This window comes from Mustela erminea, chromosome 3 (genome assembly GCF_009829155.1).
Source record: "Mustela erminea isolate mMusErm1 chromosome 3, mMusErm1.Pri, whole genome shotgun sequence".
Classification (NCBI taxonomy): domain Eukaryota; kingdom Metazoa; phylum Chordata; class Mammalia; order Carnivora; family Mustelidae; genus Mustela; species Mustela erminea.
In genome coordinates, this window is record NC_045616.1 from 139,558,193 (window position 1) to 139,574,184 (window position 15,992).

General features: G+C 40.1%; 1 protein-coding gene across 6 annotated transcripts in view; it reads left to right on the top strand.

Annotated features, from left to right (window-relative positions):
* Window positions 1–38: 38 nt before the first annotated feature.
* The window catches only part of DROSHA (drosha ribonuclease III), a 118,911-nt gene continuing 102,957 nt past the window's right edge, over window positions 39–15,992 (top strand). For 2 of the 6 annotated variants that reach the window (XM_032337702.1, XM_032337704.1), the window contains exons 1-7: window positions 39–177; window positions 1,272–1,401; window positions 2,299–2,364; window positions 3,354–4,187; window positions 8,150–8,242; window positions 14,382–14,492; window positions 14,725–14,956. In XM_032337702.1, the coding sequence (XP_032193593.1) occupies window positions 2,345–2,364; window positions 3,354–4,187; window positions 8,150–8,242; window positions 14,382–14,492; window positions 14,725–14,956 (1,290 nt within the window). In that variant the 5' untranslated portion in view covers window positions 39–177; window positions 1,272–1,401; window positions 2,299–2,344. The remainder of the gene's footprint in view (window positions 178–1,271; window positions 1,402–2,298; window positions 2,365–3,353; window positions 4,188–8,149; window positions 8,243–14,381; window positions 14,493–14,724; window positions 14,957–15,992) is intronic. The other 4 variants (XM_032337703.1, XM_032337706.1, XM_032337705.1 and 1 more) reach the window with 4 other exon arrangements.

Consider the following 15,992-nt stretch of genomic DNA (forward strand, 5'->3'; position numbering starts at 1 on the left):
AAGGCGCTGAGGAAAGCCCAAGAGCTTTCCCTGTCGCGGTCCAGCTTTCTCAGGTTTGCTTTTTAATTTCCTCGGTTTCCTGTTCCGGAGGCGCGGGTGGCGCTATGGTCTTGGCGGCTGCAGGATAAGCCTGGCTTTGCTTTGACGGCAACCTCGCGGCCCGAGGGCCTTTTGTAGGTAAAAAGGGGCAACTTGTGGGTGTTGGAACAGGGAGCCTTTCCGAGTGTCCGGTTTAAACGGGGCTGGAGTCCGGGGCTGGGGCGACAGGCGCCTTTAAGTTAAGGTCGGGCAGCCCCTCTAAAGATCTGCAGCTAAGAGCAAAAAAGCGACCCTAGGCCCGAATCCCGCAGACAAATAGAAGTAAAAAATGCGGCCTTTCATTCATTTGTGGAGCGCTTGCGGTGGTCCAGGCCTGGGGCCGCCCGGGTCTCGGAGCGGAGGGAGACCGTGAGCCCAGCGCTTGCCTCGTGGGGCTCCCAGTCTGGCGGGAGATGCAAACAGGGAAACGTAATTACGGATCAGCTGGACGAAGGTGACTGGCTTGGGGATGCAAGTGGGGGAAAGGGTGTTCTTAATAACGTAGGCACGCTTTGCAACTCTTTCAACATAGACTGTTCCTGGACGTGTTAACTGTGCGAAACAGCTCCCTCGGCTTCCCTCCTTCCATACAGCAAGCTAGGAGTAGACAGACGCAGAAAATAAGTGTTTTCGCAGTTGCAGTGAATTCCTTGACTTTTGGCTTTGAATTAAAGTTTGCATCCGTAGCACAGTCTGACCGTGCCTTCAGTATATTAGTTTCATAATCAGTGTTTTCAGGTATTCTCTCTATAGAAACATCCCTGGGGATCTAATCCTGAAAGTTCAGCTATTGCACACTGTTACAAGTGGTGGTGATCCTGTTTCCCGCCTCTAGGTTCAACACACTCCTTTGCGTTCCCTAGATCCCGTGCATACCTCTTTTCTCTTTTTTCTTGGTTATTGCCTTATTTATTTATTTTTTTAAAAGATATGTTGTGTTTTTTTTTTTTTTTTTAAAGTGGATTCATTCCTTGAGTCTTGCAGGCTGTGTGTCCTACTCAACATTGAGTCCACAGGGCCTGCCACATGTGTAGGCTCATCGAATATCCCATGAATCTGAAAAGGCCTACTCTTTGGTTTTGGTAATGCAGATATGTCATGGGTATATGTGAAAGGGAAATGTACAATAGCAACATAGAAACCTATGCCATTGGTGAGGTAGTAAACATTTGTTGACCACCTACTATGTGCAGGATGTTCTGCCAGGGGCTGTGAAGGATACAGAAATGACTATGAATCAACCCATGTCCTCAAGGAGCTAATACTCTAGTGGAGGAGGAGTTAGAAATGTGCACACATGACTATAATATGAGACAGCTTCTGGTAAGTGATGTAAAAGAAGTAAGTAAGTCTAGAGGGAATGGGATTACTTTCTAAAGGGCACTAGGAAAGTCTTCACAAAAGACGTGGCAACTTATGTAGGTAGGTGAAATGCAGTGGACAGATTCATAGAGCAGGGGATTTTAGAAGAGTGGGAGCGAAGAGCAAGCTGGGTGATAGTACTTGGTATGTTAGGCAACTGGGAAGATCTGGGGTGATGGGCACTTCATAGGGAAGGTGATGGAGGATAAGCCTGGAAGAAGTTGGGTCCAGGTTATAGAAGGCCTTAAATGCTAAGCATTAGATTCTGTTGGCCATGAGCCGTGAGTAGCCTATGGTGGCAAGATCAACTATGTAGGTCCGAGGTTTATCATGAAGGCCTTAGACTGATAATAATCATAAATCAGATATTATTTGATGCCAACTAGTCACTAGGCACACTGAATGATACAGCTAGATAATTTGACATTACTTTTTTGAACCTTTTAAAAATCTACCTTAAGCCTAGTGGTAAAACTTTTAGTTAGATAGACTTTAGGAAGATGCTTCTACATTAAAATTTTTTGCATTTAATATTTATTTGAGTTTTTAAAATATTTGCTGAAGCTTAAGCATTTGGAAAGTCATGCACAGTCACAGCATTTTTCCATGGAAAGCTGAGGATGAAATCAAGGATAACTTGTGTTTACAAATTATAGTTATATTTGAATTTGACTGCTAGTCTCATTGTGATAAAGACATCTTAACAGTTAGTTGTAAACATTAATTTGGGGGATATACTCTTAATATTGTTGGTATGCTTATTGCGTTGGGAGAATGTAAAATCAGCATTAAGATAATTGCAGACATTAGCAGTTTGGGAAACATTTTTATGCCTCTTTTATTCTTCTTGACCTCTAGTGCTTATGTTCTCTGTGGAAGATGTGACATATCCAGACAGTACGTCATGATGCAAGGCAATACGTGGTGAGTGGTGTGACTGTAATGGTGGGGGTTTTGTGACAGCAGAGAGAAGAGCAAACACTGGCACTGGAGCCTAGGGTGTGGGAGGGATTTTGATATGTGTGGAGCGGAGGAAATTTCATGTGGGCCATGTTCATGGCTAGGAACACGCCAAAGCCCTACCCTGATGGAGCTTATAGTTCTGAGGGCAGCCAGATGTGAAAGGTGGAATGAGGTAACTAGTTGGTGAATTGTGATTTACTATAGAACCTGCCAAGAAGCAGCGCAGAGTGTGATAGGGGGAACCTGACGAAGGCCTGGTGAGTGGCAATAGTGATTGTACAAAGGCCAGCAAGGGTGTTATTATTGTAGCCAGGGAAGAAATGATGGTGTGAAGTGGATGAAATCAGGAAATATTTATATGAAGAGAAGTGATGGGGATTTAAAGTAAATTTTTGGCTAAAGGGGCTAAGGGAAGTAAAGTTACCAGATAATTCCCTCGTGTATGATTTGAGGACCAATAAACGCTATTATATTGAGATAGGAAACACTAAAAGAGGAGCCAGTGGTATTGTCTTAGAGGGGAGGGTTATTAATTCCTTGTAGGACCTGTTGTGTTGCATTTATGGCGTCTCTGCTGAGTGGAGGAAGGTGAAGACGAAGATGCTGGTGCAGATGTAGACATGTAGAGAGTGTGGGGTGTGTGGGTGGGATGATGTGGCAAGGTTCAGATTTTTGGGGAGCCTGAGCACAGACAGAACAGCAAATAATTTAACAGAATTTAACATTCTGAAGGATGACAGAAGCCAGGGACTGAGACCGGGGAAGAAGAGTTTATTGGCTGTGAGGAGTTTGAGGTATTACAGAGAACGCAGCGTCAGATGGGTGGACTAATCCAGTGGCTGAAGGGGTCTGTTGGTTGCTCGGGAAGGTGGTCAGGCGTTTCTGAAACCCTGTTGATGGTGAGTGTTTGGTTCTTTTTTCTTTTTCTCTTTTTCTTATCTCCCGCAAAGTCATAGAATGTCGTTCCACCCAGGACGAGGGTGTCCCCGAGGGCGAGGAGGACATGGAGCCAGACCCTCAGCCCCAGCCTTCCGGCCCCAAAATCTGAGACTGCTTCACCCTCAGCAGCCTCCTGTGCAATATCAATACGAACCCCCAAGTGCCCCTTCTACCACGTTCTCAAACTCTCCAGCCCCCAATTTTCTGCCTCCACGACCAGACTTTGTCCCCTTCCCTCCTCCCATGCCTCCATCAGCCCAAGGGCCTCTTCCCCCCTGCCCTATACGGCCCCCCTTCCCAAACCACCAGATGAGGCCCCCCTTCCCCGTGCCTCCCTGTTTTCCTCCTATGCCGCCACCAGTGCCCTGTCCTAATAACCCCCCAGTCCCTGGAGCACCTCCTGGACAAGGCACTTTCCCCTTCATGATGCCCCCTCCTTCCATGCCCCACCCCCCACCCCCTCCAGTCATGCCACAGCAGGTCAATTATCAGTACCCTCCAGGATACTCACACCATAATTTCCCACCTCCCAATTTTAATAGCTTCCAGAACAACCCCAGTTCTTTCCCACCCAGTGCTAATAATAGCAGTAGTCCTCATTTTAGACACCTCCCTCCGTACCCACTCCCAAAGGCTCCCAGTGAGAGAAGGTCCCCAGAAAGGCTCAAGCACTACGAGGATCACAGGCACCGGGATCACAGTCACGGGCGAGGCGAGAGGCACCGGTCCCTGGATCGGCGGGAACGAGGCCGAAGTCCTGACAGGAGAAGACAAGACAGCCGCTACAGATCAGATTACGACCGAGGGAGAACGCCTTCCCGTCACCGGAGCTATGAGCGGAGCAGGTAGAGCCTGTGTGTGTTCTTAGTGAACTGCAGAGGTCCATTTGGGTTTCTCAGAAAACCAAACCAAAATGGTCCAGCAGTGCATTTTTGATTTATAAAGGGAAGAAAGCATGTTTGGGACTGTTTTGAAGAGGAAGAGACAACTGACAAAGTAGTTGATGTCAGAGAAGCCACTTTTGAAAAGCATTTCAAAAGTATTGTAGATTCATTGCCATGGGTGTAAGCTGATTACTCTGCATAATACAGCTGACATTTTAATATGATCTATGAAGGTTCACATACTGCTTTTTTGTGTTTTTTTTGCATTATCATATTTATTTTTGTTCAGTATGATCACTGTATCAGGTTAAAGCACCTGAGTTCTTTTGGAACTGATCTGTGTATGGTATTAGGAATTGAATTAGTTAAGCTGAACTTGCTTTCTGGCTTTTAGGATAAGTGGAAGTTTATTGTACATAGTTGCCTTCTTGCTCTATTTCCTTGTAAAATGCAATAACGTTGGTTACAAAGTTTTCAAAAGTTTTTAATTTGATTTTTTTGCATTGAAATGTATTCATACTAAGGAAAGTTGTATTTGAAAAATACTGTTTCATTCCAGATCACATTCATTTTTTTCAAGAGACCAAATATTTGTACCAGATATATGTAAGAAAGTAAGGTTTCCAGCAGGCATTTCTAAACTGGGACTCATAGAAGGGTTTATAGAAATGCTGTGAAGTTATATGTCGATTTTTATGTGTCTGCGTTTTTCTGTAAGTAAAGTGGTACCTTACAGCAGAGTCTCAAGACTTTTCTCCGAAAGTCTAAGAACCAGTGGTTTAGATGGAAAAATAAAACTATGTAGATAACAATTGTACCAAATAATTTGTACCTTCAGTGAACTCTACATTGTTGAAGCTTTCCATTTGTCGAGCTAGCAGTGGTACTTCTTCTGTCCCCTGTGATGTGTTTACCTTCATTGTCCTATGGAAGTTTTGTGCTGAAAGGGTTTGAGCTCCCCAACCCAGGTCACTTCACCATGTGGGCTTGTGGAGAGCTGGTCTTGGCTCCTGTGGAATCGGTTCACTTCTCAGTTTCTACATTTTTCTCATGGCTGTTGATTTTCAAGGTAATGACTGAACATTTTACCAGTTAATGGTAGTAGTCATTCTCAGTCCTGAAGAGAGTGACTAGTGCTTAGAAGGTTTGGAAGGAAAATGTGTTGTTTCCTCTTCCTGATTTCCAGTGGAAGGTAGAAGGGAACTTACTTCTTGCAGAGATAACTGATTTCTGGTGGGTCAGACCTGGCTGAGAGTTGATAGACTCTAAAAAATCTTTTCAGTGTAAATTACTGTTTCTAGTCAGTTTTATCCTTAATTTTTTTCTGATGGACTAATTGGCAGAGGTCTATGATAGTTTATTTTATAATTTTATGGTAAGAATCTAAACTGGAAAGTGTTAATAGTTTTCTTTAGACTTTGAAATGATTGCTAATAATCCTGTTTCTGGGGAAACACTTTGCTGTGGACTTCAAAATTCTAGAAGGGCACTCCTTGCACGCCCCCCCCCCCCTGCCTTTTGGGCTGCTGCAGTTAGAGGAATTTTTAGGACTCTGCTGTAAAAATCCTAAATTCTGGAATCAGGCTTAAACTTGGAGCTATGTGTTTATTTAAAGAACCTTATGTCCTGTCACCTGAGGATCTCTACTGGTAAGTGAAATCAAGTGCCAGGAATCTGCATTATCCCAAACCACAGCTCTTTTACATAGTAAAGACCTGCTTAGGCAGTTAGCTCATCTTTCTACATGGCCTTTATTTCTGTTGGAATTGCTTTGTAATGCACTTAGGTGTCTGCCTTGGAGCTGCTTTAGCGTCAGGGCCACATTGTAGTCAGCTCCCTTTGAGGTCTTAGAGTGTCAGTTGTCTGTCTTATATGGAATGTTTCTGTGAAAAAAAAAAGGGGGGGCACAGGATGTCCTAGCATAACTTCTAGAAGTATATTGGAGAAAACCAAAACGTCACAAATTTGTGCATTAGATCGTGTTAATTTTATGTAAATTCTGTGGTCTGTCATCTGGTGACTTCTCCGCTTGCTTCTTAGGGTAAGTCTGTCCTTTTTCACATCCCATCTTCCTTCTTTTTTGCCTCTAAAATATGGTTAAATACTAATTACCAGATTGTTTCAGGACAAACTATTTCTAGAGGAAGTTTGTGAAGAAGTGGGTGTGTGTATTTGTTATCAGGAAAGATCGAGGTTAGTCTGGGGAATGGGAAAAGAAACAGCCACAGATGCGTTGTACTAAGCATGCTGTTCTGCAGTGATGGTGGGGTCAGTGCAGTGGTTTCCCAGAACTGAGTGGGGCTGACACACAATAATCCCCGTAGCTGTCCTGGTGAGTACAATGTGTGGCCACCGGAGAGCTAGTATTATGTACTAAGAAGTATCTGGATGCTTGCAGACGATGAAGAGTCGTTGGAAAAGTAACCCAAACATTGTTTTTCTTGCTTTACATGGGTTCATTATATAGTCTTACTAATGTGCTTTATATTTACATTGGCCTCCTTAGTTTATATCCACTCCAACGTAGCAATCATTGTCAGAAGTGTCGTTCTCAAATGAAATTCTGTTGCCTAGATGTTAAAATACAAACAAAAAATTAGGGATGTCCTTTCAGTTGAGTGTTTACTTGGGAATATAGGCAATTATTCTTTTCGGCCACCATGCTATTACACATTGCATTTTATTTGTCATGTGGTACCACTCACTACTTGGGATTTTACTGCTTAAAAGTAAGCTGTAATTTTATTTATTAATTTTTTTAAAGGAATCTCTACACCCCACGTGGGGCTCAAACCCCAGGAGCGGGAGTTGCATGTTCTACTGACTGAGCCAGCCAGGGACTTCAGTAAACTAATTTTAGAAGTGTCTGAGATAAAGAATGTGGAATCCCAAGCTCAGGCTACTTTATTTTGGATAGCCGGTGTATACCTGAGGCTTATACACATGTCAGAGGGAATCTTTCTTGAGGAGGGATGATCTTTAAGTGAAAAAACATTTTCTGCTTTAATATCTACACAGTCGATCATTTTTGTAAGCTTTGCTTTTCAGTATATTTACATTTCTTCTATTTGGCAATAGGTTGGGGGATGTTTTTGAGTTCAGACCTATTTGTAGTCTTCTTGCTGGACCCTGGCTACTATGACTTTTTTTTCTTTCTTTTTTTTTTTTCATTCTAAGATTGGGTGGTTATTTCCCTTAGATTTAGTTCTGATTTAAACACTCTGTATAGAGTTCCAAGTTTTATTCCAGATCCTCATTGCACTTACTAAATAGACTCAGAAGTTATTATTGTTATCATTATTAAATTCCCATTTTACATCGAAAGGTTTTAAAATCCTTCATTCTATTTTATGTTGCATAAACCCAGTGTCTCCATATAGAGTTGTTTCCAGATGAAAACAGCATATTAAGGTGAAGTGACTTATAGTCTCATGGCTAGGTATCCGGGATACTTAGAACTATAACTCAGGCCTTTAACCTGTAAGAGTTTAGAACTCTTCAGTTGTAGAACTTTATCTTAATTTTCCCAATAAGAGTTTTAATTTACATTTATTTGATGGATGAAATTGAGAGTTTTCTTGAAATGATTAGATAGTAGAATCCTTGAAACTTTTCCCTGTAGGTTAAACAACTGAGGATTGGCTAGTTGGACCATCTGGAGAGAAGATTATCATAAATCCCTTTGCTGCTTAGCATCAAGTATGACTTCTTTCTTTAAAGAAAACAACAAAAAATGTCCAAGTTAACTTCTGTAAAGTGAAAAGCGCCTTTATCCTTTAATAAATATGAATAAACATGTCCCATAGAGAATAGTGCCTGAAAATTTTGTGAGGTCCATTTATTTAGAAGGTGAATTTAGTGAAAAGAGATGGTGTTTTTGAGTCTTTCTGTTGAAAACAGCTCTGTGTCTTAATTCCTTTAAGAGAGCGGGAACGGGAGAGACACAGGCACCGGGACAGCCGAAGATCACCATCTCTGGAAAGGTCCTACAAAAAAGAGTATAAGAGATCTGGAAGGTAAGCAAGGAGTTGACACTGAAAGAAGTCCTAGATCTCCTTGAATTAGGTTTTGTGCTTATACATAACATCACCAAATCTTCAAAGTAGCCTAAGAGTCTATCCAAAATGCCCTGTGAAAAGCTAAATCAGCTAGTAACTTAAAAAACCTTTACTTTCAAGATGTATTGAGGATGCACAAGGAAAATCTTGATAGATTTCCAAAAAATCAGAAATTTTACAGGTCACTTTTTCTGGCCTCAATTGCTATAAACTATATACACATTAATAATTTAAGGTGTAAAAAAAGGAAACTTGGGAATTCATAATTATGCTCTTAAATTTACTTGTTTCAGAAAAAAACAAAACAAAACAAAACTCCAGTCACATTTTATTTAGAAGAACAACACTGAGATTGTTGTAAACCAAAATCTATAGGGTGTAACCAGTTCTACATCAAGAGGTAAAATTTGTGGACCTATAATCAAGAACAGCACTCTGGAGTCTGATAGATTAGGGGTCAGTTATTCTCCCAATTTTGGTATTAGGCAGAATTATCTAAGCATTTGAAGCCTCAGTGTCTTTGTCTAAAATAAGAACAGTTACACTTGCTTTATTGAGTGGCTAGTAGTCATTGAGATAATACATGTAAAAACACTTAGAACTGGGTCCAGAGTTAGTGCCAAATAAATGATAACTATGTATGTATATATTTTATATGTAGGATTATATGTAATATATATATAAATATGTTTATATAATTATCATCTGATTACTTGGCTCTCCATATTGGTAGAGTATAAGAAATGCAGAAAAAGGGATTTAAAAATAAAAAAATTAATGAAATAGCAAACAGAACTATAGCACTATAACAATATTTGGAAGTAAATGCATGACTTCTTTGAAAGGTCATATGATTTATAAAGTGGCAAATCAGGAAAAGAAAAACGACATTCCAGTAGGTAGAAGAAAGAATGGATCATAAGAATGAAGGGGATTTAGGGTGCCAGGTTGGCTCAGTTGGTTAAGAGATTATCTTTGGCTCAGGCCCCGATCCCAGGGTCCTAGGATCAAGCCTCACATCGGGCTCCTTGCTCATTGGGGAGCCTGCTTCTCCCTTTCCCTCTACCTGCTACTCTGTCTGCTTGTTCTCTCTCTGTGTCAAATAAATAAATAAATAAATTTTAAAAAATGAAGGGGATTTAAAAATTCTCGTATGTTGGTTTAAGTACAGATGCTATATTTACAAAATTTAAAAACTTGGTTTTGATGCATTGATTTCGATGAAAGCAGATACTACAAATCACTTAAGCAAAAAGTGTATTAGGCTAGTAACTGGAAAAAATTGACAAAGTTGTATATATACCATGTCCAAAAAAGTTTTAGACCATTCTAGAACATTGATGAAGATGGAAGGTGAGCTCAGCTCATGCTGTGACACCCAAAAAACCGACCTGGCAAAATGTTAGTAACCTAATGGAAAGAAAACTACAAAACCATCTTTCTTATGAATATGGATATGAAAATACTAATTAGTATATTAGCCAGTTGTTTTTAGTAGCATGCTAAATAATAGTTTACTCCAAGATTCCATGGGTAAATTGGTTAGTATTAGGAGATCTATAACTAATTCTTTTTTTTTTTTTTAAGATTTTAAAAATTATTGGACAGAGACAGCAAGAGAGAGAACACAAGCAGGGGGAATGGGAGAGGGAGAAGCAGGCTTCTGGCTGAGCAGGGAGGCCAATGCAGGGCTTTATGCCAGGACCCTGCGATCATGACCTGAGCTGAAGGCAGATGCTTAATGACTGAGCCACCCACGCGCCCCTATAATTAATTCTCTGTGTCAAAATCTGTAGAGTTATCTCAGTTCCTATTTATTTGGTATTTAAAATAGAACCAGCATCCTCTTATAAATAGAAGACTTGGTAAACTAGGTATATAAACAGACTTCTCTAACATGATGGAGAATATCATCTTATGATGAAGCTGATTGACACCATCTCAGAAGAGCCAGATTTAGTGTTTAAACCTTTCAGTCCTTTCCATACAAGTTAGGAAAAAGATGCAGTTCCATTGCCTATCACTGTCACCTAACAAGAAGTGAACAAAAAACATTGCAATCATGTGTGTCCCAGGTATTGATTGGTGTGAGTGATACCAGTCATTCACAAGAGTCCCCACTTTAGGAATGAGAAAGTTAAGTGCCATGAGAAATACTTTTGATAGAGCAATTACACGTTGCTCTGGTAACACAATAGTGTGAGCTCAGTCTCGGGAAGTCATAGAAAAATCCAAATTTTACCTCTTTTTACAGTTGATACTTGAAGTGTTATAGGAATGCATTAGGGAAGGAGATGGAAGAGGGAGAGAAAAGCTCATGTGTGAAGGTTGCAGTGTAACCAAGTGCTCTGAGAAGGTCAAGCCTGGATGTTGGGAAATGAGTTTACATGGCTTTTGTAGTAATTCATACAAGCGATTGTGCCTAGATCAGTGCAGTGACAGTGGTAATGGGGAACGGTAGAGGGAACTGAGTAGTACTATCTCAGTACTGACTGAGATAGGGTCAGTAGGATAACTGATGGTGAGGGCAGAGTCAGCAGCCATCACTTGAGATCTCCTGCTCCCCCTGGTGGGTGGTGAGCACTAGGAAGGATGCAAGATGAGTATAGTTTGGGCATGTGGAGTTTGAGAATCTGAGCCAACCAAGTGGAATTATGTGGTAGTTAATTGGATACATAGGTGTAAAGTTAAGTATAAGTAAGTTAACTTACATAGGTATAAGTTAAGTATTTCCTAGGTGGAAATAATAAATGGCAGGGATTAGATGAGAGTTACAAGGAAGAGTTTGTTCAGAGTAAGGCCCTTTGGAGGAGATGCTAAGGACAGGGGAGAAAAGAAGCCAGATATGGAGGACCTCAAACCATTGAGGGCCCATTTGAGGTTGGTGATTATTAGTGTAGAGTGCTGGAAATATCTTTGGTCTAGTGGTTTCTTCTCCAATGCCCAGTAGCTTGTGGAGAAGGCAGAGGCTTGGATTCTAGGAGTTCCAATTAATGCAGAGGATGAGAAATTAAAATCAGAGATGTAAATACTATAAAGGAGGAAAACTTACAGTTTGTAGTATAGCTTGTTGTGAAGAAACAAGTTCAAGTTTGGATTTGAATTTTGGAGTGCCTGAGACACTTAACCTAAACTCTTTTGCTCCTGTTTTGAAATGACCCTCTCAAAATGTTAAAAAAAATATTAATTGATATTCACAACAGACAACTCTGACCATCCATCATTCAAGACACCTGCCTCAAGAGGAGTGGAGTGAGGATAGTTTTGTCCCTGTTTCTTGGCATAAACATTTGGTGGGATTTTAGTACATGTCAAAATGTCTGTGTGAAACAACTGTATTAGCATTTAACTACCACTTAATAGCTTTGTGATATTGGGCAAGTGATGCAGTTCATAATTCTGTTTCCTCTGCAGGAGTTGTTCATATCTGCCTCATAGGATTCTTCTAAGGATTAAATGTGTCAGTAAATTGCTTAGCAGAGTGTTAGGCTTGCAGTGAGCACTAAAATAAACACACAAACTAACCAACCCATACTAGTGGAAGCTAAGAGTTGGCCATTTTTAGCTAATGGTATTAGCAGGAAAATTCAAGAGGCTCAGCTAAGAAACAATGAGAATTAATTCACTGAAGTTGACAATTATAAAAGAAATATACCAAAATTAATATACTTCCTAAATACTAGAAACATCTAAGAAAATGTAGTGGCAAAAAAATGTAGGTTCGCTCTAGAAAATAAACTAAAATTAAATATCTTAATAAGCTTAAAAAATACATAGATCAGTGTGAAGAAAGCTAGAAATGTAGCTAACGACAAGATGGTGTAAATGCATGGAGGCATTCCATATTCCCACAGTGGAAGTGGAGGCCAGTGTTGTGAAAAATACCAGTTTTCTTCAAATAATCCATGATTTTAATGTAACTTCGGTTGAACTACTAGTTTTAAAACTTTACAATGACTCCAGTTCTTCTTTGGAATAAAAAGTGAGAATAATGAAGAAGAATAATTATGTTGGGATACTTAGTTTAGTGGAATCAAAATGTTCAATACCCAGAATAATTTAAACGATTTGATGTGGGTATAAAATACCCCAAGTATTGAGCAACATTCAAATAATATGAAAATTTACATTTATCGTAAAATTATTTCAAGTCAGAGGAGAACTGATGGGACAATTGATAAGCCATATGGAGGAAAAAACGGAAATTAGATTTCTGTCTTCTATTTTGGAGAGGTAGAATAAAAAAAGTTTAATGTTAAGAAGTAACTGAAGGGGGCACCTGGGTGACTCAGTGGGTTAAAGCCTCTGCCTTCGGCTCAGGTCATGATCCTGGGATTCTGGGATCGAGCCCCGCATCGGGCTCTCTGCTCAGCAGGGAGCCTGCTTCCTCCTCTCTGCCTGCCTCTCTACCTACTTGTGATCTCTATCTGTCAAATAAATAAATAAAATCTTTAAAAAAAAAAAAAAAAGAAGTAACTGAAGGAAATAAAGAATATTTATTTAACTTGGGGATGGGAAAGTATTCCAAACATTACATAAGGCAGGCAGCATAAGCAAAAAATTCTCCAGACTTGGCTGCGTAAGTTATATGTAGCAATGGACAGAATTAAAAGGAAGACAGAAAACTGAAAGAGGTTGCATTCCATTGACAGAGGGCAGTTATCTTAATCAAAAACCTTTTTCAATGAATAAAGAAGACTATATTTCTAATTTTAACAATACTGGCATAGCATATGATTGGGATGTTCATAAAGAAAGTGAACATGAAACATTATTTCAGTAGTGATAAAAAAAATTGGAAGTTAAATAAGATACTTCTTTCATCAGAATGGCAGAGATTTAAAAAAATCATATTGACAGGATGTGTGGAAATGGGAACTCACATGTGGTTTTGATTGTAGTCTAAACTGGTACTACCTTTCTAGAGGAAAGCCTTAAGAAATAGTATACTTTCTTTGTGTGGAATATTTTGACAGGTGTACAAAGGACACAAGTGTGATTCACAGTAGCATTTATTATAGCAAAAAAAAAAAAAAAGGTAACAGTCTAAATGACTCTGATTAGATTTGTTAAATTATGGTTACATATATACATAAAAGAACAGTATGTGCCTATTATAAAAGTGGTTCAGGCATAGATGCATTGAAATAGAAGGGTATTCCTGATTTTCTTTTGAGTGAGAAAGGCAGGCTATAGAGTTCCTTTTTTTTTGTTAAACTGTGTGTGTCTTTATATATAGTCCTGTATCTATATGTTTTACCATATTTGTGAAATGTAGTGAGTGGTTATCTCGGAGTGGTTTTATGGGTAAGTTATTTTATTTTTGTTAATACTTTAGTAGCTTTCTACAGTGGATGTAAATATACATTTTATGGTAACTTCTGGTAACAAAATTAATGATGTACATTGTAACATTTAGAAGTTATGTCAGTAAATAATCAACGTATGTAATCTTTCTAATCATCCACCCATTCTCCCCTCCACCCTCACACACTCCTGTCATAAAATCAGAAGTTAGTGGTAGAGTTGATGTGAGTAGTGAATCCATGACTTTGATCCGATTGTAAGCTTTCTTGGATGATAGTGACTTTGCTAGTTGTGGCTGCAAAGGATGCCCTCAGAGCACTGATACAGCAGTTACTGTCCATGGCTGCATTCTCAGGGTCTGTGTGGTTGCATTTAAATTTTTGGATCTTACGTTAAAATCTGTCCTGTAGGTTTTTCTCTCTAAACATATCCATAGGATGGGCCTTTGCATATTTCAAGCAGAAATTCAAGGATATTGAGCTGTTTTTATACTTTTTAATTGAGTTAATATTAATCTGTGCAGGGATCAGAATTAGACAGAGTGGTGGTTCACTAATGAGTAACCCAAGTGTGGGCTTCCAGAGAGGTGGTTGGGGAGGATAAAACAGGTTCACTCTTGATTGATGGTCCTCAGGCTCAGTTTATTGGCCGAGCTGAAACCATGTGTTGTGCAGCCTTTCTTCTTTCTTGGCAAAGCAAGCTGTGGAAGACTCAAAACGAGTATTCTCGTTGCTGAGATTGTCTGTATGTGGAGATTTTCCAATATTTCCGAAATATCCTTCTCTTCTAGGAGTTACGGTTTGCCGGTTGTCCCTGAACCTGCTGGATGCACACCAGAATTACCTGGGGAGATTATTAAAAATACAGATTCTTGGGCCCCACCCCCGGAGACTGTGAATCAGTAAGTAGATCTGGGGTAGGGCCTGGGAATTTGTATTTTTAAACAACTAACTTCAGGTGATTCTGATGCCATCAGACTAGTGTTCAGGAATCACTGGTTTAACAAAAGTAAATACGGTGGTTTGGTATGGCCTTTTTATTTGAGGTAAAACATGAACTAAGTAGTTGAAATAGAATCATTTTACAACATAAGAACATTTTAAATAATTAGCATCCTTTGCCTCCTTTTAAAGTCGCTCCCCAAGTAGGGAGAAAAAGAGAGCTCGTTGGGAGGAAGAAAAAGACAGATGGAGTGACAGCCAGAGCACTGGCAAAGAGAAGAATTATACCTCAATAAAGGAAAAAGAGCCGGAGGAGACACTGCCTGACAAAAATGAGGAAGAGGAAGAAGAACTTCTTAAACCTGTGTGGATCCGCTGCACCCACTCAGAAAACTACTACTCCAGTGACCCCATGGATCAGGTGGTAGGTCTGAGAAGCTGTAGACCAGGGTTTCTCAATTTTGGCACCTTTGGCATTTGGAGTCATAATTCTTTGGTGGGGCCCGCCCGTGCATTGTAAGATGTTGAGCAGCGTCTCTGGGCTGTATGCACGGGATGCCAGTAGGACCCCTCCACACTTGTGATGCCGAAGCTGTCTTCAGATGCTGCCAGGTGGCCCCTCCTCCCCTCCCCAGTTGAGAACCACTGCTGTAGACCAAAGTTGTTTTATACAACCAAATGCAAGAGTGCTGCAGTAGATTAATTAAAGTATCTCTTCATTCTGCATTCTTATAACACTGCTAGTCTTGATACTGGTGGTTTGATCAGCTCTCACACATAACTACTGTATGCAGTTTGTGGTTATGTGTTTATGTGTATCTTTTCCCCCGCAAAATGGGAAATAAGAATTTGAGTTTGTCTCTTATAAGTCTGTCCTTGACCAAAGATAACCATGGGAAGTTTTCCCATGCATGTTGGCTGCCTTTGTGGAAGCAGGGATCGTCACCCGTCACCCTTTCTGGGCTTGTGAGAGATTCAGTGCACTTGCTGCTCAAGGCGAGGCTCCCGGCCTTGGTAGCCCACTCTCTAGTTCCTGTATCCAACTCCACGACCTCCTCTTTCATATGCTCTTCTCTTTTTCCTTTTTTTCCATTCCATTCCATTTCCTTTTATCTCCATTTTATTTTTGGTCACCCTCTTTTTTAGTCTCTTTCTCCTGGGAGGTGTTATGATTCCATCCCACTAGTTTAGGCCTGTTTGCCACAGGTAGACACGGGGTAATGCTCACTGATTAAATGGATGAGTAGAGGAATGATCATCTACTGGTTTGGGAGGTGAGAAGTTACAGATGTCTGATTTAGTAGATGGGGCTAGATAAAAAAGCATTCTCTTTGGAATTTTGTGAATTCCTAGCTTCTATTTGGCCTGGGATGTTATCTACAGGGAACTTAAAAGTAGACTCTCTTATCTTAAGAAAAAAGAATTTGAGAGATCTCATGGTGGTGTGGTCTTCTGTTTGG